Source organism: Salvia hispanica, chromosome 3, assembly GCF_023119035.1.
Source record: "Salvia hispanica cultivar TCC Black 2014 chromosome 3, UniMelb_Shisp_WGS_1.0, whole genome shotgun sequence".
Taxonomy (NCBI): Eukaryota; Viridiplantae; Streptophyta; class Magnoliopsida; order Lamiales; family Lamiaceae; genus Salvia; species Salvia hispanica.
In genome coordinates this window covers 15,757,077-15,783,934 of record NC_062967.1, presented here as the reverse complement: position 1 = coordinate 15,783,934, position 26,858 = coordinate 15,757,077, and the positions used below count along the sequence as shown (strand labels likewise).

Sequence of the window (26,858 nt, the reverse complement as noted above, 5' to 3'; positions counted from 1 at the left end):
GGAATTTATATTATTATTTAACTATTTCAATTTCTATTTAATTCAGATCTCCATTTGCCTTTTGAAGTTCTAATAGATGAAGCTGGCGTGTTGTGGCATACAACTTGTTCATTATCAAATTTGAATGTATTCAATAGTAATCTTCAATTCAATACACTTTATGGACAAAATGTATAACCCAATGCAAATGTGAGTTATATGCCAAATTACAATGTCCATATCGTACAGGAAATACGGCCCCGATTCGTAACGAGTCCCAATTTTGAAGTGACACTAACTATGGATAACAAAATATTTTCGGGCTCTATGAAAGGGAAAAGCACTGGTCGACAATTTCTTCTTGCATCCAGGGGTGTAGCCAGAAAATCATGATAAAGGGGGCAAAATTATATCCAGGGTAATTTTATGAATTGTAATAAGGGGGCATTTAGTGAAGAAGTGGAAATATATTTAGAAATTTATACCAAAATATAGAAGGATTTGTGGGGGTGAGGAGGGGCAATTGCCCCATCTAGACAAAGTGTAGATACGACCCTGCTTGCATCCATACAATATGTATATTAAATAATAGTTTATTAAATGCATAGTTTATCAAATAATTTAATTTTATTAATATAGATGGAGAACATGGATATTATAAAAATTAAAGCCGAAACGGAAGGCGAAGAGAAGAGATAGAGTAGGTAAGACGTATAGCTTCCAAAATGTGTAGGTGTTAGTCTACTAGCTTCCGAGAATAGTGTTCACTATGATCTTCACGAAAATTTACAGACTATGAATTCCATTTGGACAATATATGTAAATTTCGAGATTATGTTTGAAAAGTACAAAGATATTATATTACAATATTGACCTGATCTATACGAACTAGGTGACTTTGGTGTGCCTAAAGTATTTATTGAATCTAAATGGTGGAAGCACGAATTTCCTCTTTACATGACTGCACTCACTGTGTTATTTATATTATGAGTTATTGGCTAAACCAAGTATATTAGCTCGAGTTCTCCGATGGAAGTGGACACAATTGGCCCAACCCCGTATATTGCATGTGTTATTCTTGATTTCATTTTGTGTTTGAATCCATTGTTGATCAATCGAAGTCGGTTTTACACTTTTTATGAGTTTTAGTGTGTGGAGGAGGAGGAGGCCATGACGGTGAAAATAAAGGTGAAAATTTTAGGGAATTTTTTAGCATTATGGGGAAATTGAGTGGAGATGGTGGCAGAGGCTATAACATCTTCACCTCCGCCGCAGTAATTATAACATCTTCACCTTTATATTTAGCTCACATACCTCCTTCTTCACTCTCACTTTCACTCTATCACTCTCGACCTTCCATGGATAAAAGTGAAGACGTACTCAATGACTAAAACGTCATTCAACTGGGGATTGAGGCTGAAGCACAACGTAGAGAGAACATGTGCCAACTAGTTGCTGCTGAACATGCTCTAGCTGAGCATGCCCATGTTGTCTCAAAGAACGATACCATTAGAGTGAGCGCCTATGAACAAATTAAGGGCGTTGAAGCCCTCGTGGGATGCCATCCGCATTGGACCGACACTGTGATCGTGCAGCGTGACACTAAACAAGATGAGCGCGGACATGTTATAACACTTGTTACTACTTTGACAGCGGGCAATCCTAACATCACTCTTATAATCGAGTGATACAAGGGTTTAGTAGTATTTCTTATGTTCTGTTTAATTACTACTATTACTTAAACTCTCATGTTGTTGCTAGTGTGTGTTGTTTTTCTACCTATTTATATGTATTATTGTGGTTGTTTTAGTAGATTTCTTTTGTGCTATCTAATTAACCATGTTTGATACATGTTACGGTTATCGCATATAATATTAATACCATTTGGGTGGTGTGATATTATGTAGATAATGTATATTATAAGTATTAATTTTTTATGTTTTTATTTCCAAATAATTGTGCATTGATCAGTTATTTAATTTTTTCATGGTGATCTTGTTTCTAATTCAGGAGAGAATAATATAGAGAATAGTCTTTTCTACATTATTTTCTCTATTACTTTTCTTTTCTCTATTTAAACTGTTTATTACATCAATTCGTCTTCAAAATATGGACTAGCTTTACCATTTTTTGGTCGTCCCCCAAAATTAGAATAAGTTTAAATATGGAAAGTTTTTAATAAATAATAATCATACACATCATTTTTAATGTGCACCCCACAATTTACTAACACTATTTCGACTATCTTTTCCCCTTCTATCTCTTACTTTTTCATACCTCTATTTTATTTTACCAATTGCACATTAAAACTCATGCCATTTAACAAATTGTCTATTTTTTTGGGACAAAGAGAGTATAATTTTTTAAAAACGAGTGCTGAAAATGAAACGGAAGGAGTACTAGTTTTAAAATAAAATGTGAATGAGAAATAGCAGAATGTTATATCTACTGCCAAAATGATAAAAGTGTAAACTTTATGGACGGACTACAATAGCAAAATGTGACAAACTTTTAGGAACAGATGAGTAAATATTTTATTTACATTTCTTTTTTGAAAGGCTAGTCTAAAATTTCTAAGATTCAATTATCATATTGAATTTACAATTCAATGTAAAATTATTACACCCACCGTCCCAAGTTAGTTGGAGCATTTCTTTTGGACACGAGATTTAAGAAATTGATTTGTTAAAAGTTAAAGTAGAGAAAGTAAAGTAAGAGATGAAGAAAGAGTAAAGTAAGAAATATAAAAAAAGAAAATGACTTCCTTAGGAAAAACTAAAAAACGAATACGACTCAACTATATTGGGATAGAGAGAATAGTAGTATATTTTTGCACAAATAACATTAATTCAAATAATATAAATCAAACTTAATATAACAATGTCAGGCCACCAACTATGATTGAATTGGGAGATAATTTTTGGTAGGGGCATCAATTTTACAATCCCATTTATCGCGACTGAGTGGGCCCCACGACAATCCCGTCCCAAAGCACTGTTCTACGCACTTGCACCCTTGTGCGCACTTCTTGAATGTGTGCTATGCACTCATATTTTTGGGGGTTGCAAGTCGTGGGCCACAATTTGAATCATTTTTCATTTCTTTTCTTTTTCATATTTTTTAATGTTGTTTTTTTAAAAAAATGTCTATCATTTGTTATTATTAGTACTTAAAATTTATTTTATATCTATATTTTCAATTTATATATCTATATCACATAATTTACATGTATTTATATGTGTATTTTCATTTTTACGCAGTTAGAGTAATTTTTAATTTCATACTCTTTCTGTTCACATATAAAAGGACAATGTGGTGGTAGAACCTAAATAAAAGGTCTAATATCAATTATAGTGTTCCATAGGAGTGAGAGCTAAAGCACTAAAGAACTTATTTGTACTAAGATTTTATGTTCTGTCCTTTTATTGATTCCAAAAGAAAGATTTTGTTCTCAACTTTCTTGATGTGCGTTTAAAACAACTAATTGGCCTTTCCCTTTTCCTTTCAACATCTCTACTTTGACAACGCTGCAGCTCTTTGGGGGACAAATCTTCCCACAACTTTGTGCTTCAAATATTCAAAGTACTTTTAATAAAATGAATTTTATTGGATGAGAGGATTGAAAGACAAGTTTTCTGTTAGTTAATGTTCTAAAATTAGACTTAGATTAATAACTTTTATTACTATTATTTATTTTATATTGATTGAATAAGTTTTTGTTATTGTATGGGGATCGGTTATTTAATGGAACTAAAAGTAAAAAAAGAACTACTACAGTATTACATTTATTGTTTGCCACTAAATCTTGCTATATTCCCGTTTATTTTTTCTGTCAATGATCCATCATATAGTAGATGCTAATATTTGGTTTCTTTTGTTGATTATTTTCAACATAACATCAAAGAAACAAAGTAATACTCCAATAACTTGATAGATGTTAAATGGTGCCAAAAAATTGTTCACTAGCTTCAAACTAGCTCAAGAATATGTTAGTTAACTACTCAAGTGGTCGAAATCAATTCAGAGTATCATACATATTTTTAAAATCCAAATCAAATCTATCACTTGCTCCATCATAGCCTTATAAAATGCAGGGACCAGTAACAGGCCTAAGTATGGGTAAAAGGCTGCTTTATCCCCTACCAAAATTTCTTTTTTTCGTTCTATGTTCGATTCATATAACGATATCAATAAAAAGGTTAACAAAGTCTAATTAACATAATTAATAAAATACTTTCCACAACTGACATTCAGAAAAATCATTATTAATCATGAAACTCTAGAGGAACTAAACCATATATCGATTAAAGAATACAGTATATACGAAAATTGCATTTTATTAATAAGACAACCGTTTATTTTCTACTGACAAAGTATGTTTCGATTCCATTCAAAAAAGTTTAGATAGAGTCCCTACATCACCTACTATTACTTCGATTTAAATGTTTAACACCTTCAAGTAGTTGGACCACCAAAAAGTAGTACAATTCCAACAATTACACTTTCGGCACTAAGAGATTTATGCATTAAATATATAGAAACATATATATGTACAAATTAAAACTATAATCTGCAAATTATTAGCCATTAAAAGTAGTAGTATCATCTTGTGGCTGTAGATTTAGACCTCTTCATTTTCCTATTCTTGTCTTCCGAACTGCTCCAACGGTACCCACTCGGAATGACGAATGGATCCTCCACCGCCTGCTCGCCACTCTTTAGGCGGTGGTGGCTGCCGCCTTTTGATGGCCGAGGCGGCAAGTGGCCGCTGGTTTCACCACCACAAGTAGTAGTATCATCTGGAAGTTGAGTTGGACTAGACAGAGGAGTGTAGAAATGTTCAAGTGGCTCTAGCTCCATGAACTTTGTAAATGTTATCACTACTCTCACCGTTGGAATCACCGGTATCGCAACCTGATCAAACAAGTGGTTCAAATTTAATCAATCTATCTCATTAAATTAATCAATACTACTATATGTCAAGATTACACTTTCCAGCTTGTACTATGAATCATATAATCCATGTGACAATATTAAATACTGTCAGTTCAAATGGATATGGGTCCACAAATGACACATTCAAATAGTAAAAGTAAAATATGAAAATGTCCGATATGATTAAATCTTACTTCCTCAATCTAATGATTAGAGAATCAAACATAGTAGGCCAAAAGCAATCGATAATATAACACTCTGTGTCATATGAGTTAGAAATAAAAATAAATAAATGAAAATGAGGAAACACTTGCTATAGCTACCTTAACCGGAAATGTGGACGGCGGTAACGTCGTCGTTAAGAGCTCTCGCATTCTTCTAACGGTCTTAATCTTATTCGACAAAATATCGAGTAACGGCAGCACCTCCTCCGTTTTCAAGGGAAAGTGTTCCGTCAGCCACACCGTCGGCCGCAGGCTCTTCGCGAACTCCTTCTCCTTCGTCCTCGGCGGCGCCACCAGCCTGTCCGCCGTGCATGGAGGCGGCGCTCTCCTCCTCGACCCACCAGGGAATATGTCCACACTCTTCCGAGACACCGACACGAATTCCCTATCCTCCCCGACGAAGCTACTGTGCCGCCGCTGGTAATCGCCGGAGACGCTGAATCTCGGATTTTCCGCTACGATGAAGCCGTCGTCGGAAGCCTCGTCGATCTCCAGAGGCAAAATGCACGTCTGTGGGAGTGGATCGCCTCTGTTTTCGGCTGCGGCGGCGGCGATTTTGCGCGATCGGAATGTTAGGTGGACATTGTGCATTTCATAAACCCTAGCTTTCCATTCTCCGACGGATTCGGTTTTCTCCTGGCGCCGCCAGTTGGTGCGGCCGATCAATTCGGCTCTGGTGACGTCCATTCCGGGGCGGTAGACGCTGGTTTGATTGCAGAAATTGGAGATCTCGGCGTCGGAGAGGGGATTTCCGGCGTTGTCGAAGACGTTCGAGATCAATTTCTTATCGTGATTGAGGGTGATGAGCGAGCCCTGCGGCGCGGAAACGTCGTCGTTTAGGAAGAGGAAGCTCTGATTGACGCGCTGGATTTTGAGGCCGTCGTAGCCGGCGAGCGAGGTGTCGGCGCGGAGGTTGCCGTCGCGCTTCCAGATCTTGTAGGTGTCGGAGGGGGCGATTTTCCCGACGAACGGCACGACGGAGCTGTCGAAGTGGAAGGAGATCTCGAGGTAGAAATCGCGCATGCGGCGGAGGGCGGCGACGAGGCGGGGGAGGCGGCGGCGCCACTTGGACCAGGCGGCGAGGTGGTGGCGCTGGACGAGGACGGGGACGATCGCCGGGCAGCGGCGGAGGAGCGCCTCCTGGAGGGGGTTCCAGCCCGCGGCGTTCTGGAGGGAGATGTCGGCGCCGGCGCCGGCGAGGGCGTGGGCGGCGGCGACGTCGTTGAGGCGGACGGCGAGGTGGAGCGGGGTCTCGCGGAGGCGGTTGTCGCGGCGGTCGAGGGCGGCGGAGATGCGGTCGGCGAGGCGCTCCTCGGCTAGGGAGTCGGATTCGGTGTGGATGCGGGCGGGGTCGGAGAGTTTTGGCAAGGGGGAAATGAGGTTGATGAGGGCAGCGTGGTCACCCGTGGCGACGGCGTAGTGGGCGGGGCTGTCGGCGTAGTCTTGTGGCCGTACGACGGCCGAGAATTTGGACATTGTGAGGAATGGGCGGTTTGGATATTACTGGTGGAGTTGAAGTTATGAATGCAGTTAAGAAGGAAGGGGAATATTTATTGCGAGAGCTGTTACATTTGTGCTTTGTGAAAACAAAGTGTGAGCATTGTCAAACAGTCATAAATCTTCTTGGCGCGGCTTTTCGTAAATCTTTAACTGTGCAGCTCATGAATTTTTGTCGCTCATATACTATGCTGTATTTCTCAATACTAGGAGTAAAATTTAAATATTAAATGATGTAGTAGTACTAAGTGTTTTCACTTACGATGTCAAATTAGAAAGGGTTAATATAGTGATGTTTTGTCAAATTTTGATAAGTTTCTAAGGTTCGAAAATAAAATAATATTACTACCACTTTATCAAATACTAGTAGTATAAGTAATTTTTTAAATTTTTGGATTTTTTTTAATTATATGATTTTGATTTTTTTTGTTTTGTTCGGGCTCAGATTTATTTGAATTTTTTTCTAAAAGAAAATCATTTTTCAGTTTGTTGTTAGAAAAAAAAAACCGAATGTTCATCCCAAAATTAAACTGAAACCAAAAATACTCACCGTTATGCGAGAATTAATGGAGTTGCACCTTGCAACATTGCTACCCAACCATATTAACTATCTAAGCCCTAATTAAGGCCTGAACTACACCCGTATTACGATGCTACCTCTCTCTATCACCTACTATCACATAATTCATATTTGCATTTGACACACTCAAGTAAATGATCTTGTATTACCTAGATAGTACTCTCTTTGTTCCATAATAGGAGCCACTCCTATTTTGAGCATGAGTTTTAAGAAATATACACCATCCATATTAAACTGGTCCGATCGTTTAGCCGCTCTTTCTAAGAGACGGGGTTCGAGCCCTGTCAGTCCCGACGGATTCAATAAATACATCAATTCATCTCTCTATATAGAAATAATTGAATAGAGAAAGAAACGAGAAAAAGAAAAACTCCTTAGATTATGTGTAATGTAGTAATTCCGTTTTTCATTTGGGAGAGATGGTTGAAAATAGAAACATTTGAAACAGTACGAGTTTTAATGCACAATTGGTTAAGTAAGTGAGAAGAATTAGTAAAGTAAGAGAAGAAAGAGAAAAAGTAGTGGAAGTAGAGTTAGTGGATTGTGGAGTCTATATTCTAAAATAGAAATATTATAAAGTTTCTATTTTTAAGAAACTGCCCAAAATGGAAATAGTTGTTATTTTTAAAAAACAGAGAGAGTAAAGAATAATGGGTTGAAAAAAAATAGTGAAATATGATACTCATTTTTTTATATTGATTTTATAATAAAATGTGAGTGAAGTGAGTTAGTAGAATGTGGAACCTACTTACCATTTATGGTAAAAATAAAGTATGACTCTTATTATGGACAGAACAAAATGACAAAGTGTGACTCTTGTAGTGACGAAAGGAGCAGTAATTTCTGTTAAAAACAGAAAGTGAATGATCTTATATTACATAGATAGTGGAGTAATAATCAGTTAACATGGAGTTAAATGTTTTTAATTCAAGTAGTCATCAGTCATGAATGAATTTGTTAATACTCCATACAGTTTTACCTTGCTTGATTTGTTGCAAATGGAAACGAGCAACTCTAAAAAACCTACTCATTATGGAAAAAATGTTTTTAATTCAAGCAGTCATGATTAAATTTGCTAATACTCCGTAAAGTTTACTTTACTTGATTTGTTGCAAACGGAACATACAACTCTAAGCCTACTCATTATCTTCCACGCCAAACTCCAAACAATTTATTTTAAATTCAAACTCATTTTCAATAAATATTGTTATTAATCAATAAATCTACTCTAATTAGAATCTCATAGCTGGAAATTTGTTCTCTCCTCGCTTATTTTTCCAATCACATCTATATATTTTATATAATTTTATTAAGAATCAATGATTTTATATAAAATTAGTATTTTAAAAATAGATAATAGTAATAACTAAAATTCAAAATGAATTTAATAACAATTACAAAATTAATTCACTTAACATGTAATCATGATCTCATTTATGGAGCTCATCAAATTAAATAATTAAAGAAATTAATGAAGCTTGGCCAATAAGCCCATTAAACTCGGTCACTTAGCCCAAATTGTTAAATAAATAAAACTAAACTAGGTCATTTAGCCTCATAAAATAAATAAAAGTAAGCTAGTCCATTAAAAGATATACACGATCGACCATTTGAGCCATACAAAAGCTTGGCCATTGAAGTCATTTTGCCAAGAGAATTCAGCTGGAGGCTCACTATCTGTCTTAACAGATTTATTCACTGTCTTCTCACAAACAACTTATCTAATAATCGGGATACTCCAGCTTCGCGCCTTATCATTTTCGATAACAAGAACACGATCAAATTACAATCTCCTTTAAGAATGCTTAATAGTCATTTTACTAACATTCTTGAGCATATCAATGACAATGACAGTTAAATTTCGCAGAATTGCAGGAAATATAAAGATGAGGGTAGATTCTAAAATTTGCATATAAAATTAATGATATTACGAACCACTATTAAAATTTATAATAAAATTCGAATAATTATTCCATATTGAATATAGAAAGTTCAACAAAATAAAATGAAATAATTCAGAGACATAACCAACATTGGCCCAGCAGACGCTTCAGCGGGAGCTTGGCCGGTGCGAGATGACGATGAGACAAAGATCAATGTCAGTTTCTAAAAGCGGTGGATTTTGTTTGTGGGTTATATGGACACAGGTAAAAAGGAGCAGTCAGGAATTCCTCTTGAGGTGTCACTGTTCTTTATTGTATTTTTAACCCTATTTTTCCACTCTAATTTTCTGTAATTAGTAATATTTTCATTTATTTCAGTTTTAGATGATCAGGAATTCTGTTTACATAGGCATAGTTTAATTTTATTTATTTTAATTCTCTATAATATTTTTTGAATTGTGATTTATTTTACAAATTATTTGAACCCATAATTTGTGTGGGTTATGTACAATCTAGTTACATTATGTATACTTAACTGTGCATTAACTCAAAATTTCCAATTCTAAATAGAATTTCATGAAATTTAATTAGGAGATATATGTATGATGTACTCCGTACATATGAGCTTTTCATACAAAATACTACTCCGTATATATTATTTGTATCAGTATTAGTATATTCTAAATTATTTGTGAGCTTATGCTCATAGACGATGGTCACCCCCCGTTCGCATATTATTCCTAATAGTTTCAAGACATGATGATCCGTCAAAAAGTTATCATCTACATAGAGTCTAGCAAAATTTAAATTAAAGGAATTATATATATATGGAGTACTACATAAAATTGAATAGTTTAATATTGAATTTACTAAATTTGTAGTTCCGCTATTGGTTAGGTCCTTACAAACAAGAACGTCCAATCGTCACGTGGAAAAGTTGAAAATCAGATGCATTAAGGGTAGTCCAGGTCTTCTACATTATAGGTTGATAATGACAACGCTATTAAAGGTCGTGTTGGTCAGCAACTTGCAAGAATATATATAAGTTTCACAATCTATACATACTTGGATGATATATCAAAAAATATTGAAGTATTGTTAACCTAGCTAGAGAGATAAATGATGTTGTGGTATATCACTGAATAGATCATTGTGAGATAAGCTTCTCTTGTTAGGTATAGTAGGATGAAATTAAATTTTGATATATATAACATTTAAGCAAACAACAAAAGTTATTTAATGGTTTTACTTGTCAATATGTGAGGTAACCCCATGCAAACATGGCATCTTAGGTAATAGCCTAATAAATGAATCCATCATCCTTTTGGATAAGTCTTTGGTCCCAAGGATGTCATATATCTACTCGAAAAAAATTTGTTCATGTTCTTACCTTCTATCCCATTTCTTCAGTTCAACCTTTTTTGGGTCAAACCCATTACCTTATCACATGTTTGCGTTGGTTACAGAAACAAATCGTGGTAAAGACTTTCAAGTAATCTATGTGTTGAAGATTCACATCAGCACATGAGGCAGTATTATCGATGTGGGCAACGCACACGCCTCTTTCAAGAGCATGGAAGTTTGAATTTAATTTTTGACAAATTTTGGATCGGATCAGTTTGGAAATTACAAAAACCGAAACGTATTATAAATCTAAAACACTCTCATATCTTTATACTCCCTTCATCCTAAGATATTAGACCCATATTCCACTTTGGGATGTTCCAATACACTTGAACCATTTCTATTTATGGTAAAAATTTACTCCTACTATCAACTTCACTTACACCACTAAACAATTATCTCCTAAATTCTTGTGCCCAAAAGAAAGAGATCTAATATCTTGGGATGGAAGGAGTATATCGTTTGGTGGCTATGTTACATCAAGATAATGACATTGATCTATATATTAGTACTCCCTCCATCCCAAGATAGATGTCACGCATTCATTTTCAGTTTATCCCACAAAAGATGTCATATTTCTTCTTTTAAAAAAATTTCCTCTCACATCAATTATAAAATTATATTTTCTCTCACCACTTAACACACAAAATAACATCTCCTAAAATCTCGTGTCATCTTCCAAGTGTGACATCTATCTTGAGACGGAAGTAGTATATTTTTGTGCTGCTCGTGTCTTGTATCCAGCCTTCATGAAAGCCAATAAAAGGCCTATGTTTCAACTAGCAAACTAATGAATCAATTTGCTAAGTTACATAACTTGTTTCAGATATTGTACTCGGATAGAGTTAAAGAAAATACTCCATTTATCTCAGAGCTAGTAACTCCAATTTTTGGAAATCATGAGGATACTTTTGATCATTAGAAAAATTGATTATTTTATTTTATGCTATCATGATTATTTTCTTATTTTGGCTTATACCAAGCATTTAGATTTTAGATATTATAAATCACAATTTCAATTAGCTACCAAAAAATTAAGATAAATTAATTAATTGGATCTTTAATAATTTTTGTCTTGTTTACCTACCAAACAATACCTTATTATGTTTCGAAGTAATATTATATATTTGGCATATATAATATAGGGTTGTGTTAAAATGACAACACCTCTTAAATTGACACCGTGACATCACACATATAACAATATTATAAACGCTACACAACAATATTTTAAACGCTAAACAATCTATAGATTACTGTATAGCGTGTTGAATATTGCTGGCCAAGAAAAATTGTTGTGTAGTGTATACAATATTGCTGGCCGTGTTTTTTAGGGTTTTTTTTTTGCCACGTGACAACTTATTATTCATCCACGTGTACAAATGATTGGCTAGGAATGGTGGTATGATGTTATTTTAAGAGGTGGTGGCACCCTAACACTCCCCTTGTAATATACTCCTATTCTCGAATTTTAAGAATATATATTATATAACACCCCTAACTTTATTCGATAAACAAGATCAGGTGTTAAATTTATCAAAAAGAAACAACATTAAACAATACTTAACTAGTATATTCTTTTTATTTTCGGATGTTTTGTAATATTTTATATAATTCTAGATTTTCTGTTTCGGATCATATTTCGTAATTTGGATTTAGAATTTTTGGGTTTGAATTTTCGAGCAAAGTGACTCGATTCAGATTTAATTATGAGAAACTTTTTAAAACCGAACTAAAATTCAAATGTCCACCCAATTTCATTTGTTTTCCTTTAGCCGCCATTATGGAAGTTTCTGGACATCTATCCAAATCAAACATTGGTCCATTCACGGTAACAAGCAAACACGTCATTTATAGTGTCATTACATTTCGTTTCTTTTTTTAACCTCCACCTTTTCATCAAACATAAAAATGATTATCTAGGTAATTGAAGCATTGTAGGCAACCTTTTTATTGGTGTTAAAAAATGAAGACCTATAAAATCCATCCTGCTTAAATTTTCGAATAAATATAGTGATGTATTTGGCCAACTTGAATATTCTTATTTAATTAATAAAATTTAACAGCTATCTTAAGAATTAATGAATTTTTAATTGAAATTTGAATGCACACAAATCTGCCAAATTTTTTTACAATAAATCTATGCAACCAAATTTTGTACAACCAAAAATTGGTTTATTTGGGAGAAAAAGTAATGTATATATACATTTAATTAAAAAGTATAGACATACATATAGTATAGGGAACGTGCATAATATTACGGTATCTGTGTATAATTTTTAAATTTTTTTTGAACTATAAAATGTAATTAATGCATACTTTAATTCAAATTTAAAAAATAATAGAGAAATAATTCAAATATAAAAATAAAAAATTAAAAATGAGGCCAAAGACTAATAAATTATTTTTAATTTGTTAACTAACTATATTTATTATTTTAATATTTAATTAACACATCAAAATAGCTAATATAATATTGTTTTAGTTGTACAAAATTTGGTCGTTTATGATTGCTCATTTTTTTAGTGTTTCAAAAGAAACAAATGGTTAAATCAGAGACAATTTAAATCTAAATCGTTGGATTGAATAAGTGGGACCCATTTCAAACACAAAAAATATGACTATGATCAATCGGGTCATTAGCCGTCATCCATTAGTGAATGATTGTCTTTAATTATACTCCGTACTATAGTTTAATCACGCCCACAAAACATCATATAAAAAGTACTCTGACCCTTGGGTTTTCTTACGAGCTGCTTTTTATCAACGTTATTACTATTAAAAATGCAAGATTTTACCATAAGTCACTATTTAATTAAGAAAAGCCACTGCAACATCTAAAGACTTACTGACCATGAATCACAATTTAGTTATTAAGACATTTTTATCCATTCAATTAATCGAGCTGGTTCAAGTCATTAAAGGATTGATGAAAAACTATTATAGATATTCTTTGTAAACCACTTTCTACTTAATGATGGCTATTGCCTTTTTGCAGTATCCAAAATATATACATATACTGTAGTATTTTTTATATATATATATGTAGCCTTATATTGGTATTTTGTGTAGAGAATTTTCAATAATAGAGATAAATTCATTAAATTCCAAATTTCGGGTATTGTGAATTCTGCAATGTGCAGTAACTTACATTCTCGTAATCAAATTAAACAAATTACAAAAACTTTTCAATTAGCAACACATTGTTTACAGCTGAGATTTTAACATGGATAGGAGCTTTCGAAACTCATTGTTTGAACTATGCTCTTATATTGTCAAATTTAACTCAAACTTTTTTTAAAAGATTTGTAAGAAGTAATAACCAGATGTCATCTCACATTCTTTTATAGATGTCACACGTTCATTTTTAGTTTGTCTCCTAAAAGATGTCACACTTTATTTTTTGAAAAAAGTTTTCTTTCGTATTAATATTACTAATATAGTACTATTTTCTCTCCACACTTAATACACAGAACAATAACTCCTAAAATTTGGTGTCACTATCTAAGTGTGTTATCTATTATGGGACGGAGAGAGAACTACATACTCCCTCCGTCCCTGAAAATTTGTCACTTATTTTCATTTTCGTCCGTTCACTAAAAATTTGTCACTTATTTCCATTTTTAGTTGTGGACCTCATATTGCACTAACTCAATCTCACTCACATTTTATTATAGAACTAATATATAAAAATAAGACTCACATGCCACTAACTTTTTCAACCAACTTTTTATTATATTTCTTAAAATTCGTGTCGAGTCAAATGGTGACAAATTATGGTCGACGGAGGGAGTACTTATTATGTTTTTCTCAAATTTTGAAATATAATACTAGTACTAATTTTAATCAAATTAAAACTCACACATCCAATCGAAGAATACTGATATGTATGCAATTATACATACAAAGAAGTACTAATTAAAGTTGTTAATTGTTGAATATTTATGGTTGCTTGTGCTTATACAAATCTTGTTGCTTGAAGTGTTATGACTTATGAGCTTGGAATCCAATTCAAACCACTTGAGTACTTGTGGCAACGCCATCCCCATTTATCTTTCTGGCTTACATTTCCTCATGGATTCGTGTTCTACAAATTAAAGTACTCCTATTAAATAAAAGAAAATTGTTCAATCAGCATCACTATATAATTGGTGGCGTGTGTTGGTCACAAATTTCTAATTGAGAATATTCGTTGCCTTATATTCTAATGGGGCCCAAATGGATTTTGTCTTATTTTTGATCAATTTTTTTTACTAGCCATAAAGGGGTACACTAAAACCTAAAATAGGATATGCATTTAGTTTTAATAGTACTCAAAAATGAATTTCAATTTAAAAAAAATTATCTATCTTTAGGTTTACACTAAACCAATACCTAAAAGTTTTTCAAATTTTATGAGTAAAAAAAATATAATATAGAGAATATTCGTTTAAGTATGAGTTTAGTGTAAATGATTCGAACAAAAAAATGGATTTTGTCTTATTTTTGATCAATTTTTTTTACTAGCCATAAAGGGGTACACTAAAACCTAAAATAGGATATGCATTTAGTTTTAATAGTACTCAAAAATGAATTTCAATTTAAAAAAAATTATCTATCTTTAGGTTTACACTAAACCAATACCTAAAAGTTTTTCAAATTTTATGAGTAAAAAAAATATAATATAGAGAATATTCGTTTAAGTATGAGTTTAGTGTAAATGATTCGAACAAAATCATATTTGATATGACATTTACACTTAAATGGATTTGAGTTTAATGTAAATGGTTGAATATCTCCAAGTAATTGATCAATTTTAATGGAGCCGATTTGGCCAATTAGTTGTCTAAATATCCACTCCCAAATCATAATCGAAATCGAACCGGTTAATTTACATTTTATATATACTATCTCACCTTCTCCACAGTTAGTTCTTATTTAATACGGAGTAGTATAATATATTAGTGCATAATTAAAGGATTTGATTTGTAAATTGTGGTTTTCTGTATTTGCCACCATTTGTTACTATATAGAAGTGGATTTCTTAGACATAACTGTAACTTACCATGTCCATGAATATTTTTATTTTTGATTGACCACATATATAATTAAGTTACAAAATTTAAAATTTCCTTGTAAGATTTAGTATAAATTATGTAAAATTATTTCTACATAATTTTAAATTTTATTTCATTTGTTGTAAAATGGAAAACGTCTCCTCGCTATAGTGGGACGTTCACATTTGTAAAGATGCAGCAACGAGAATAGAATCCACAGCCACCACACTGCTGTACCCAATCACATACCGCCACGTCAGCATACTCCCCAAATCCAAAACACGTCCAAGTTCAATGAACCTGCAACGGCCGCCCCCCGCCCTTCATTTCCCGACTTATTTATTTTTCCATTTCTTCCTCACAAAAACACACACCACAAACAGCAGCTTCCCAAAACCCAGAAACCGAAATTCGGGTTTTGCAATCGACAGAAATCATCTTATCAATGGCATTTTCCGTATCCGCTTCGCCCGCACCCGTTCACAGCTCCTCTCCGTCTTCCTCGTTTGAGCAGCCGAGAGGTAAAATCTCATCCCAATTTCATATTCTCCGAAAAAGTTTCGGTAATTAATTCGATTTTTCTTCTTCTTTTGGATTGAATCGCGTTTTCTATTGTTTCAGCTGCGCAATTCGGTGCATTCCAGCCGTTGGATAGGTCTCACCTTTCACCGTCGTCGGTGAAACTTTCACGGCGTCGTTGCGCCGCCGTGAAGCCGTTGCACGCGGAGGCGAAGAGGAGTGATTCGATCGTTCCGTCGGCTGCAACCGTGGTCGCTCCTGGTGCGTCGATAAACATTCATAGAGTCTGTGCATGTATATTAATTGGAAGAGAAATTAGTTAAATCTGGCATCATTTCTCCTTGGTAGTTTTCTAATATTGAAAATTATGCAGAGGTGGTGGAAAAAGCGGAGGTAGAAGAGGACTTCGAGAAGTTGGCGGTGGAGCTTCAAAATGCTTCTCCGCTTGAGATTATGGATAAGGCACTCGAGAAATTCGGAAACGATATTGCTATTGCTTTTAGGTATTTCTCGCACGCCTTCGAATTTTTTCATTTGATACTCTGTTTGAGATGCCTATAATCATGATAGTAATTGTACCATTTCTTTATTAGTTTTTGTTTGAAAAATTTGACTTAAGATTTTGATATGTGCTTTTCAATGATCACGGAAGCTTTTACTGAAATTGCATAAAAAAGTTTGTTTGTATAGTAAGCAGTTTTTTAGGCAGAGGAAGAAATTGGATATCATCATGAAATCTACTCATCTCATACCTCTGTGTATTGCTGAATATATCGACTATTTAGAAATACTTATTTATTCGATTTATCAGAATCCAATTTTAAATTGGATTATTAATATTGTTTGAAGACGATAGGGGACCGTTGATTATAGCAGTAGTATATACTCCCTCCGTCCCACAAAGATTGTCCCATTTTTCTATTTCCGTCCGTCCCGCAAAGTTTGTCCCATTTCATTTTTTACCATTTTTTGTAGTGGATCTCATATTCTACTGACTCATTCTTACTTACAATTTATTATAAAATTAATACATAAAAGTAGGACACACATTCCACTAACTTTTTTAACTCACTTTTCATTACATTTCTTAAAATATGAAGTTATTTCAAAGAGTTTTTGGAAAAAATATGAAGCATTTAGCTAACTGATGCAATGTTAAAAAATTTGCAGTGGGGCGGAAGATGTGGCTTTGATTGAATATGCACATTTAACAGGGAGGCCATACAGGGTTTTCAGCCTTGATACAGGGAGACTTAATCCAGAGACGTATAGGCTCTTTGATGAAGTTGAGAAGAAGTATGGGATTCGCATTGAATACATGTTTCCAGATGCTGAGGAAGTCCAAGCTTTGGTTAGAAGCAAGGGCCTTTTCTCCTTCTATGAAGATGGCCACCAAGAATGCTGCCGCGTGAGGAAGGTGAGGCCTTTGAGGCGGGCTCTCAAGGGGCTTCGGGCATGGATAACAGGCCAGCGTAAGGATCAGTCTCCTGGGACCCGATCAGAAGTCCCCATTGTCCAAGTGGATCCTGTTTTCGAAGGTTTGGATGGTGGAGTCGGGAGCTTGGTGAAGTGGAATCCAGTGGCGAATGTGAAGGGCAACGACGTCTGGAACTTCCTCCGGACAATGGATGTGCCGGTGAACTCGTTGCACGCACAGGGCTACATCTCAATCGGGTGTGAGCCGTGCACGAGGCCTGTTCTACCCGGGCAGCATGAGCGTGAGGGAAGGTGGTGGTGGGAGGATGCCAAGGCCAAGGAGTGTGGCCTGCACAAGGGAAACATCAAGGAGGAAAATAACACTGTCCAAGACAACGGGACTGCCCCAGTCACAGATCTCTTCACATCCGAGAACGTCGTGAGCTTGAGCCAGCAGGGAGTTGAGAACTTGCTGAAGCTGGAAAACAGGCAGGAGGCGTGGCTCGTTGTGCTGTACGCCCCTTGGTGCCAATACTGTCAGGCGATGGAGGGCTCGTACGTGGAGCTGGCTGAGGCGCTAGCAGGATCTGGTGTCAAGGTGGCGAAGTTCAGAGCAGACGGGGAGGAGAAGGCCTTCGCGCAGGAAAAGCTGCAGCTGGGAACCTTCCCTACTATCGTCTTCTTCCCCAAGCGGTCTCTGCGTCCGATTAAGTATCCATCGGAGAACAGGGACGTCGCCTCGTTGACGGCTTTCGTGAATGCTCTCCAATAGAAGTGAAAATTATAGGAAAGTTTGGATTTGGGTGGTGGGGAAGCCTCTAAAAGTATGAATGGTGTATAATTTGGTAGGTTTGTCGTCTCTCCCCTAGTTTTTGATCTATCTTTATATTGTTTGGGTTTTGTAAGTTTTGATGGCAACCGCGTTAAACGATCGTTCGACGTTGGAAATAAGATCTCGTGTTCTACTCTCTTATTGAGTTTATGTGTGTTCGAATTAAAAAAAAAAAAGTGTCATGGGAGTATAAGCCCCGTTCAGTTAGCCCAGTTACGGGCCAAGTGAATAACTGTGAAACATCGGCCAATTCCCCACGGGCAGCGGTCAGGGGGCTCCACACGTGTCTCAGCCCCGACCTAGGCCAGGCCGCCAGCCCATGGGCTTAACTTGTTTCCAAGCCCGTATCTCTGCGGTTTGTGGCCCGGGGACTTTCCTGGGTCAGCCCATTACGGAAATAAGCCACAACCCATTCACTTCATCCCATGACTTGTTAATTGGAAAATGGAGCTACGGGTATTATATAGCGCTTTGAACTTCATTATTCCTCCGATGTGGTAATTTACTCCGAATACTTTTCTCCTAACTAATTAATTATAATGAATCGCAGACGATATCATATCTAGATGAAAAGGAGTCGGGAATCCTAAGGCAGCTCTTCATCTATGTATTATATAATTGCAATTTCAAATTACCAAATTCAAAAATTCAAATTTTGAAATTTAATAGTATAAACATGTTGTGTCAGCGTATTGCGATATGAATGAATAAATCAGACTGAATACGACGATATTTTAGATTAGAATTCAAAGTATTTACATCTTACAGAGCGCAATTTATATTTATTTATTCTAGCATTAGAATTTCTAGTAATGTGTGAACAGTTTAGTTTTCAACCCTTCCTATATAAAATATGGATCCATCACTGTATGAATGATTTGATTATTATTTCAAGTTAATAATTATTTGACATTTTTTGGAATATAATCATTTGACTTTAGAATCTTTGTAATAAGACAAAACACTGTTCAACGACCACACGCTATAATACTAAAAGACTTACTTCACTTACGTCCCTTGAATTATGAGGTCCTAATCAAGGATTTTGTCTTCATTACAATTCAATTATATATATGGTGTTTATGTTGGTGTTTTAGTTTGAGGGGAATTGGGAATTGACATTTAATTTCAACTAGTAGATAATCACATGCCATGCCAAGTCAATTCAATTTTTCTATCTTCACCATTCAGCCGCGGCTTTTATCAATAAAGACCATCAATTTAGAACCTAATTATTAAGATTAGTGGAAATTATATATTCCTACTTATTTTAATTTTGATAAATAAATAAAAATTTTAAGGTCGCTCAAAACATTTGGCATCAGACATTAACCACACTTGGGCAACACAAACACATCTACTCCTTTCTTCTTCTTTTTTTTAATTAATTAAGAGTCACATTCTTATATATTTATTTTTCATTAATTAGTGTCTCATTTAATAAAATTAAAAGTATAATAGTGACATTCTTTCCTATTCAACCTTATATAGGAGTACTACTTATTTTTAAAGAGCTATTAATGTTACTAACTTACTGTCCTTTAAGATTTTCTCATGAATTTCAAATATAATCAATTAAATCGTAATCTTTTAGATTTTATGTAATTTTTGCAAAAGATCCAACCCACCCTTTTCAAGTGAAATTTAGACAACATGGCATGTCGGTAAATCTATATCGATATGCCGGATTTATAATCAACCAAAAAACTCCAATTAATTAATTTTATTTTTATTTATTTTTATAATAATAATTGACTTTTTAAAATTAGTTTCATTTCACCCAACTCATTATCCTAACCTGATCATATTTTCATCGGCGGCCAACTACCACCTCCAGCCTGACATTACCACTGGTTTGACACCGCCATCAGCCAATCACCCCCTCTAGTCACACATGCCCGTCGTAGGAGTGGACGATCTAGTAAAAGTAAATTTGTGATTTTAATGAGATTTTGAACTCTGAGCAGGAATTGATGGTGAAGGTTTCGTTTGATTCAATTCTTTTCTTCCTTCTTGTGTTTTTCCTAGTTTCCCTTTCTAAGTTATCATTGGGAAAATTTTGGGTACCCAATTAGCCGGGTTCAGATACCCGTATCATATAATTAGTTACTCAAATGTATAATCGCGTCGAGTATCGGCCGGAGTGGGCAACCATTTCTCGGGTGCTTGTATCTGATTTTTTTTATTGGCTACAACTACATGTTTTCCCACTCCTAATTTTAGAAACCAGTACCCTATTTTATTTTCAAACAAAAACTTTGACAACAATGACAAATTTTATTGAATGCGACTCTTTCGTGATCTACATTTCAACTTCATTTCTGGTGTCATTGTGATGATTTAATGTAATTGACTTTCAATTCAAATAAATGTAGCTAAGTAAATTCCAATTTTAGTCTTCACCATTGAGCTGCGGCTTTTTATCAAATAAAGACCATCAATTTAAGAATTCGAAACATATTAGGATTGGTGGAAATTATTTACTTATCTCCTTTTTTTAATTGATTGTCCTGTTTTTCATGAATTAGTGTATCATTTAATAAAATTTACAAGTATAATTATTGCGACATTCTATTCTGTACAACCTTATTTAATAACTTTTGAAAGAAATGGTCTTGTCTAACTTATCAAAGACCCCGTCAGCTTTACTTGTCATCTAAGAAATATTGATCATAAACTCATCATGTAACGGCTCGGATTTCTAGGATATAATAAATACGGCGACTGCTACTAAGGCGGACTTAAAAGCAATAAGGACATAGGCTAGAGTTTCATTTAGAGAGATTTGACCAAGGTATTAAACGAACTATCAAAGCAATAAGTCAACGGTTTAATCAAGAAAATCAATGAAGAATAGATATCATAAACTATGATCAAAAGTCAAGGGTTTGACATAAATTCAACAAAATGCCTCGAAATCCTAAACCAAAGAAATAAGTTCAAATCAATCAAAAAATAATAAGTTCCATAATCCAGCGGAAGCAACCAAGAGAAAGTGAAGCCATGTATGAAGACACAACTACACTCGAAGTTTCAACACATCCATTTTATCCAATTCAATTTTCTCAACACCACCAACCGTCCGTCGCCGCTCAACCTGCACATAGGGAAAACACATGCATGGCTGAGTATTTTAACATACTCAGTGAACTCATGCTAAAACGTTTTAATAGTTATGCCACCCTTCGTGAACTCGAGTTTTTGCATTTATTTAAAGAATATCATCGAGTATCACAAAATAATTTCATGGACTGGCCAGTCAAACAATACCTCTCATTTTCTCATCAATCAACAATTTCATGGTGCGACGCAAGTGTGGCCACACTTCGCCCACGAGACCGGCTGACTAGCAAGGACGGCTCCCGATCTCCCGTGTACACTAGCCTGATAGGGTTTGCGGCCCTACTCAGATCCGAATTCGTTTATATAGCCCTATAGCCTAATGGAGCGCACTCGCAAACTAGGCATCAGGCACACACAATATCCAAAACAATCACAGACATGACATAACAGTTTAATCCACCCTTATTTCTCCACTTTCATAAATTTGCAACATAAGAGAGATTAAGAATAAAGCCCACATTGATTCCTTAGATCACAAGTATGTTCTTCTTCTTGCTATCACTCCGTGAGCGCGAGTTAACACCTTTAATTTATGTGTATCACAAGTAAGTCTCAATCATTCATTCAAAATCATGCATGTTCTCAATGTTTCCCTTTTTCCCATTAATTCATTATAATAACACCATTCAAAATCAAAGTATGATTATCATGTCACTTTTATTCGCACCACAACTCCCGATCTATCATCAAAATATGTCACGCATGAGTGTTTCACAACACACGTCACACACACATACACAACACACGTGCACGCACACCGAGGCATGCCCCCACACACACACGGTTTCACACACACACACACACGCGCATCCCATATTCATCAATTGTTTCCCCTTTCACTCATTCTAAATGCATGAGGACACAAGAACACCGATTAATCGATAGATGAAGAAAGATTAATATAGAAAATACCTTTTTCGATAGAACGACCGGTAGAAACAAAGTAATAGCCTTGATTCTTCAAAGATTCTTGAATTTCAACTTCAATTCTTCTCCAAAAGATGAAGAAATAATGGAGAAAAGTAGAAGAAAACTTTGAGAGAGTGGGGAGAGAGGAGTGGCGTGATTTTGGAGAGTGGGGGGCGATTTTTTTTTGTGATCTAGGGTTAGGTTTTGCCTCTTATTTATAGAGTGCAAGATATAATCCCATAATTAAATAAATATAAGATTTGAAAGAGATATGTGAGAGATTGGCGTTAATATGGGTGAGAAATAAGGTGGTTTCGAATTTTAGGCTATTTAATTAGCCTATGATTTAATTAAGATATTTCACGGAGTAGAATAAAATATCACGGAGCAGAATAAAAATAATAATCATCTCGAAATAATATGAAAGTGGCGTGATTTATTGATTCCTCCATAAAGAATCAATTTCAAATATTATTTAAAATAAGATATGGCAAGATCTCATTAGATATGGTAGGATATGCTAGGATATTTGAATTTATTTATGGAAGAGAATAAACAAGGGATCAAATAAAATAAAGTAACCCCTTCTCCCATAAATAGGAGATTTTTGAAAATCTACTTGAAATAATCATAAGGGCCGAAAATTTCATGAAATAAATAAGGAATAATCGGACTTTGAATTTAATTTAAATAATTATCCCAAGCAATAATTAAATCCAAGAAAAATAGGATTTCTTTCCAATAAATAGGAGGGTCGAAAATTCCGGGTGAATTAATAATGCTCCTATTTAATTCTCACTCATTCCTTAGGAAAATAATTCACCACAATATTATTTCACCCCGTATCAAAGTATTCATATATTCGTATCACAAAATCCACCATTCAAATTTCACCGCCACGTCACATTTTCAACGACTTTGACCATTCCACGGCCACGTCATATTTTCCACAATATTGACTATTCAATAGCCACGTCATATATTTAACAAGTTTGACTATTCAACTAAACTCAACTCCATATCGCAATTAGGTCACAAGAAATAATGCAATAAATTACTCATAATTAAATCCACATATTTCATAAAAGCATTAAATGCAAAAAAAATGCACGTCTCAAAAATTAGGGTTCGAAAAAGTGGGATGTTACACATCAACTATTAGAAAATTGATATTTGAAAAATAATATCCCCCCCCCCTCCCCATAATAGATGTTACGCTTTCTTTTTTAGTTTGTTAGCAAAAGATGTCATATTTCATTTTTTGAAAAAAACTCTCTTTCACATTAATATAAATATACTATTTTCTCTCTTCACCTGACACACAAAACAACATCACCTAAAATTTCGTGTCAATCCCCAAATGTGTCATCTATTATGGGACGAAGGGAGTACTATTATGCTTCAATATTTCTTAACTTTCATGCCAAAAAGAAACATGAAGCCTGTTACTATAATATTGGAACGGAGATTATATATATACAATAGTGCTCCGGGTAGTGATAAAATGCAAACTTATATATTGTACAAACTCAAAACCAGTGTTTTAAAAACCAGAACGGACCGGCAGGTTTGACCAGTTCGGCCGCGAACCGTTGAGTGGTCCGGTCCGGTTGTCTCTGTAAAGCCGCCAGCATGTTGGGCCGCCGCGAACCGCCAAAACCGGCCGGTCGAACCGGTCTAGCCGGGAACCGGAAACCAGTTTTCTTCATTGTTTAAAATTTTTGTAAAATAAGTGCTTTTGGTGGGGTCGAACTCATGACCTCTTGGTCAAGAGACCAGACCAAGACCATTACCACTCACCACAAGCATTTCTTATTGATAACATGAACATTAATTATTATTCCCTCCGTCCCAAGATAAGTGACTTACTTCTTTTGGGCACCGGATATAAGGAATTGTATTTAAATAAGTTAAAGTGGAGAGAGTAAAGAGAGGGAAAAGTAGAGGAGAGAAGAGAGAATAAAGTAGGTGGAGAATAAAGTAAGAAAAATGACTTTTTGTTAAAAATGGAAATATGTCACTTATAGTGGGACACCCCAAAAAGGAATACAAGTCACTTATCATGGGACAGAGGGAGTATTATATAAAAATAATTTTTTTAATTTACTCAAACTAATCATTCAAGTTTAAATTTATATTCTAGTGAGTAGGTATTAATAATATAATATATTTATCATCTAAAATTCACTCTTTTTTACTAAAATTAACTATTATTTGTATAATATAGGTACTTATATTTATATTTATATGTAAATATAAGTAGTTATACCTAACGTTTATATTAAATTATTTACTATATAGTATATTTTCTAATTCATATTTATTTATATATTTTTTCATATAATTTTTTTGAATTATTATGAATTATCTTTTTTTTATATCTAAAATATTAAAAATTTATTCACACTAACTTGTATTTTGTACATTTAATTATATTTATTGATAAAAAAATTAATAAATTTTATTATTCATTTAAACTGAATATATTTTATATATTATATATAATTTGTAACAATAAAACGGTCCGACCAGTGATTGAACCGGTCGGACCAGATGAACCGTGAATCAGTAGCCTCGCCGGTTCACTGGCCGGTCCGATTTTTAAAACATTGCTCCAAACTTTTCAACATAGTAAACTCAATATTAACCCAATGTCAACACAGAAAAACTGAGTAAAAGAATAGGAATAGATTGATAAAAATTGATGAATAAAAGAATGGGTACATTTTTAATTTTATTTTTACAAAAAAAATATGATCAGAAAAGCTTGCTTGCAAATTCATCAATGGCATCCCCTTTGACCAAAGAATCCTCCGCTAAATTTCTGAGCTCCGACAAACTCCTTCCCAACTGCAAAGCAACCTTCATCTCCACCATTTCTCCATTCTCTCTTCTCTCCAAATCATCCTCCTTCAAGTTTGATTCAATCGATTCTTCCATTAGTTTAAAAAATCCAGCATTGCTTCTATACATCTCAAACACCATTCCCACTTGCCCGCCGTGCTCCAACGTGTTCGCCACCGCCGCCAATGCCCCACCGCCAACAGCCAAGGCGGCGGCCCAGCCACCGTGAGACTGAGAAAGCATCGCCGAACCAACGGCGGCCACACCCGTCAAAACAGGACCGCTCATCGCCAATACCTTATTCAATTTGAGTGCCTTTTCCCCCAAATTCAAGTACTCTTCTTCGTCTTTTCTCTTTATCACATTTACTATTTCTCTCATTTCTTCTTCCAATTTCCCATTCCATCCGTTGTAGCCTTTGCTCGTTTTAGGCTGCTTTCTTCCGTTGCGAGGCCACCACACCGCGGGCTCCACGGTGGCCGGGAATTTATCGAGCATGGCGCCGAGGAGAGGCAGCGGAAAGGCCCTGTCGAGCGCCAACACTTTGTCCATGAATTCCTTCACATGAATTGGATTTGGATTGCCAATTGAGAGAATGGTTTGGATTTGATTGTGAAGCTGTTTGAAGAGTCTCGTTGCGTTGCGCTGCTCTTCGGCTAGCTGAGACGGTTGGATTTTGTTGACGATGGAAAGCATCCCTGTCGCTGCCACGTACATCGCTGTCGATGACAACGCCACTGCGGTGGCGTCTCCGTCGCTCATGGAGGCGATGCCGGCCATGGTGGCGGCGGCCAGAGTGAGAGCGTTGATCGAATTCAGAAGGAGAGAGTTCCATTCGTTTCTCTGATCTCCGATGTTTTTGTGCATTTCGATTCTATCTGCAACCGCTTCCATAATGGCGTAGAGCTTAGCAATGACCGATGGATCCGTTTCGTCTCTTTCGATCAAGGCTTCCACGTTAGGGCTGAGCTGCTTCTCGAGTTGTTCGAAGCTGCTAGTGTTGCTTTTGATGTGTGGAAGTGTGATTTTCGAGACTCTTTGTGGGAGATTGATGGTTGCCTTTGTAGTGTTATAATTTCCTCTTCTATGAGTGTTTAAGGAAGGCAAGATTAGGCTTGATGCTTTTAAGGCTGCCATTTTCTCTTTCCTTTGTAGTAATATAAGGTGCTTTGTGTTTGTGAATTGTGAAGTTTTTTATGCTGATATGAGCTCTGAAGATTGATGGTATGATTTGCAAATTCGAAATATGTATATATATAGTACTATGAGAGAGAGAGAGGGAGTAGAATGGGATGTTGTTGACCACATGAATTGAAATGGTTTGAATTGAAAGTTTCAACAATAGATAGTTTTTGAAGCGGTTAATGAATGCGACTGTTTCTTGATCTGATACTGCAATTCCAATTTTGGTATTTTAGTTTGAGGGGATTTGGAAAATTGACTTTCAATTTCAAATGGTGGATAATTTGCACAAATTTTATTAGTACTATTTGAAAAATCGAAAGAGCAGACCAGCCAGGTCAATTCAATTTTTTGTCATCCCCATTTAACTGCTCTTTTAGCTAATGAAGTCCGTGAATGTTAGAATCTAGCCAATTAAGACTGGATGAAATTAATTAAACCTTTTTTAATGAAAAAAAATATAAATAATATTAATGGAGTTCATTAAAAAAATTA

The 26,858-nt window shown here is 35.1% G+C and overlaps 3 protein-coding genes across 3 annotated transcripts; 1 reads left to right on the top strand and 2 right to left on the bottom strand.

Annotated features, from left to right (window-relative positions):
• Nucleotides 1-4,337: 4,337 nt before the first annotated feature.
• LOC125212377 (ankyrin repeat domain-containing protein 13C-like) lies at nucleotides 4,338-6,707 on the bottom strand. Its single transcript, XM_048112533.1, has 2 exons — nucleotides 5,238-6,707; nucleotides 4,338-4,893 (listed from the first exon to the last, which is right to left on the bottom strand). The coding sequence occupies exons 1-2, from the start codon at nucleotides 6,612-6,614 to the stop codon at nucleotides 4,582-4,584; spliced, it is 1,689 nt and encodes a 562-aa protein (XP_047968490.1). The 5' UTR covers nucleotides 6,615-6,707; the 3' UTR covers nucleotides 4,338-4,581.
• Nucleotides 6,708-15,898: 9,191 nt separating this feature from the next.
• On the top strand, nucleotides 15,899-18,442 carry LOC125213990 (5'-adenylylsulfate reductase 1, chloroplastic-like). The gene is made up of 4 exons (XM_048114819.1): nucleotides 15,899-16,059; nucleotides 16,160-16,318; nucleotides 16,431-16,560; nucleotides 17,228-18,442. The coding sequence occupies exons 1-4, from the start codon at nucleotides 15,984-15,986 to the stop codon at nucleotides 18,243-18,245; spliced, it is 1,383 nt and encodes a 460-aa protein (XP_047970776.1). The 5' UTR covers nucleotides 15,899-15,983; the 3' UTR covers nucleotides 18,246-18,442.
• Nucleotides 18,443-25,017: 6,575 nt separating this feature from the next.
• LOC125216567 (probable F-box protein At4g22030) lies at nucleotides 25,018-26,384 on the bottom strand. Its single transcript, XM_048118318.1, has one exon. It carries the CDS (start codon nucleotides 26,316-26,318, stop codon nucleotides 25,095-25,097), a length of 1,224 nt encoding a protein of 407 aa, XP_047974275.1. The 5' UTR covers nucleotides 26,319-26,384; the 3' UTR covers nucleotides 25,018-25,094.
• Nucleotides 26,385-26,858: the final 474 nt, after the last annotated feature.

What these genes read in the sequence shown, in the direction of transcription:
- LOC125212377 (XM_048112533.1), bottom strand. Translation starts at nt 6,614, where the DNA reads ATGTCCAAATTCTCGGCCGTCGTACGGCCACAAGACTACGCCGACAGC. An exon ending in CGTCCACATTTCCGGTTAAG is followed by an intron (nt 4,894 to 5,237) that starts GTAGCTATAGCA and finishes TTGTTTGATCAG; the next exon opens with GTTGCGATACCGGTGATTCC.
- LOC125213990 (XM_048114819.1), top strand. Translation starts at nt 15,984, where the DNA reads ATGGCATTTTCCGTATCCGCTTCGCCCGCACCCGTTCACAGCTCCTCT. An exon ending in CTCGTTTGAGCAGCCGAGAG is followed by an intron (nt 16,060 to 16,159) that starts GTAAAATCTCAT and finishes CTATTGTTTCAG; the next exon opens with CTGCGCAATTCGGTGCATTC. An exon ending in GATATTGCTATTGCTTTTAG is followed by an intron (nt 16,561 to 17,227) that starts GTATTTCTCGCA and finishes AAAAATTTGCAG; the next exon opens with TGGGGCGGAAGATGTGGCTT.
- LOC125216567 (XM_048118318.1), bottom strand. Translation starts at nt 26,318, where the DNA reads ATGGCAGCCTTAAAAGCATCAAGCCTAATCTTGCCTTCCTTAAACACT.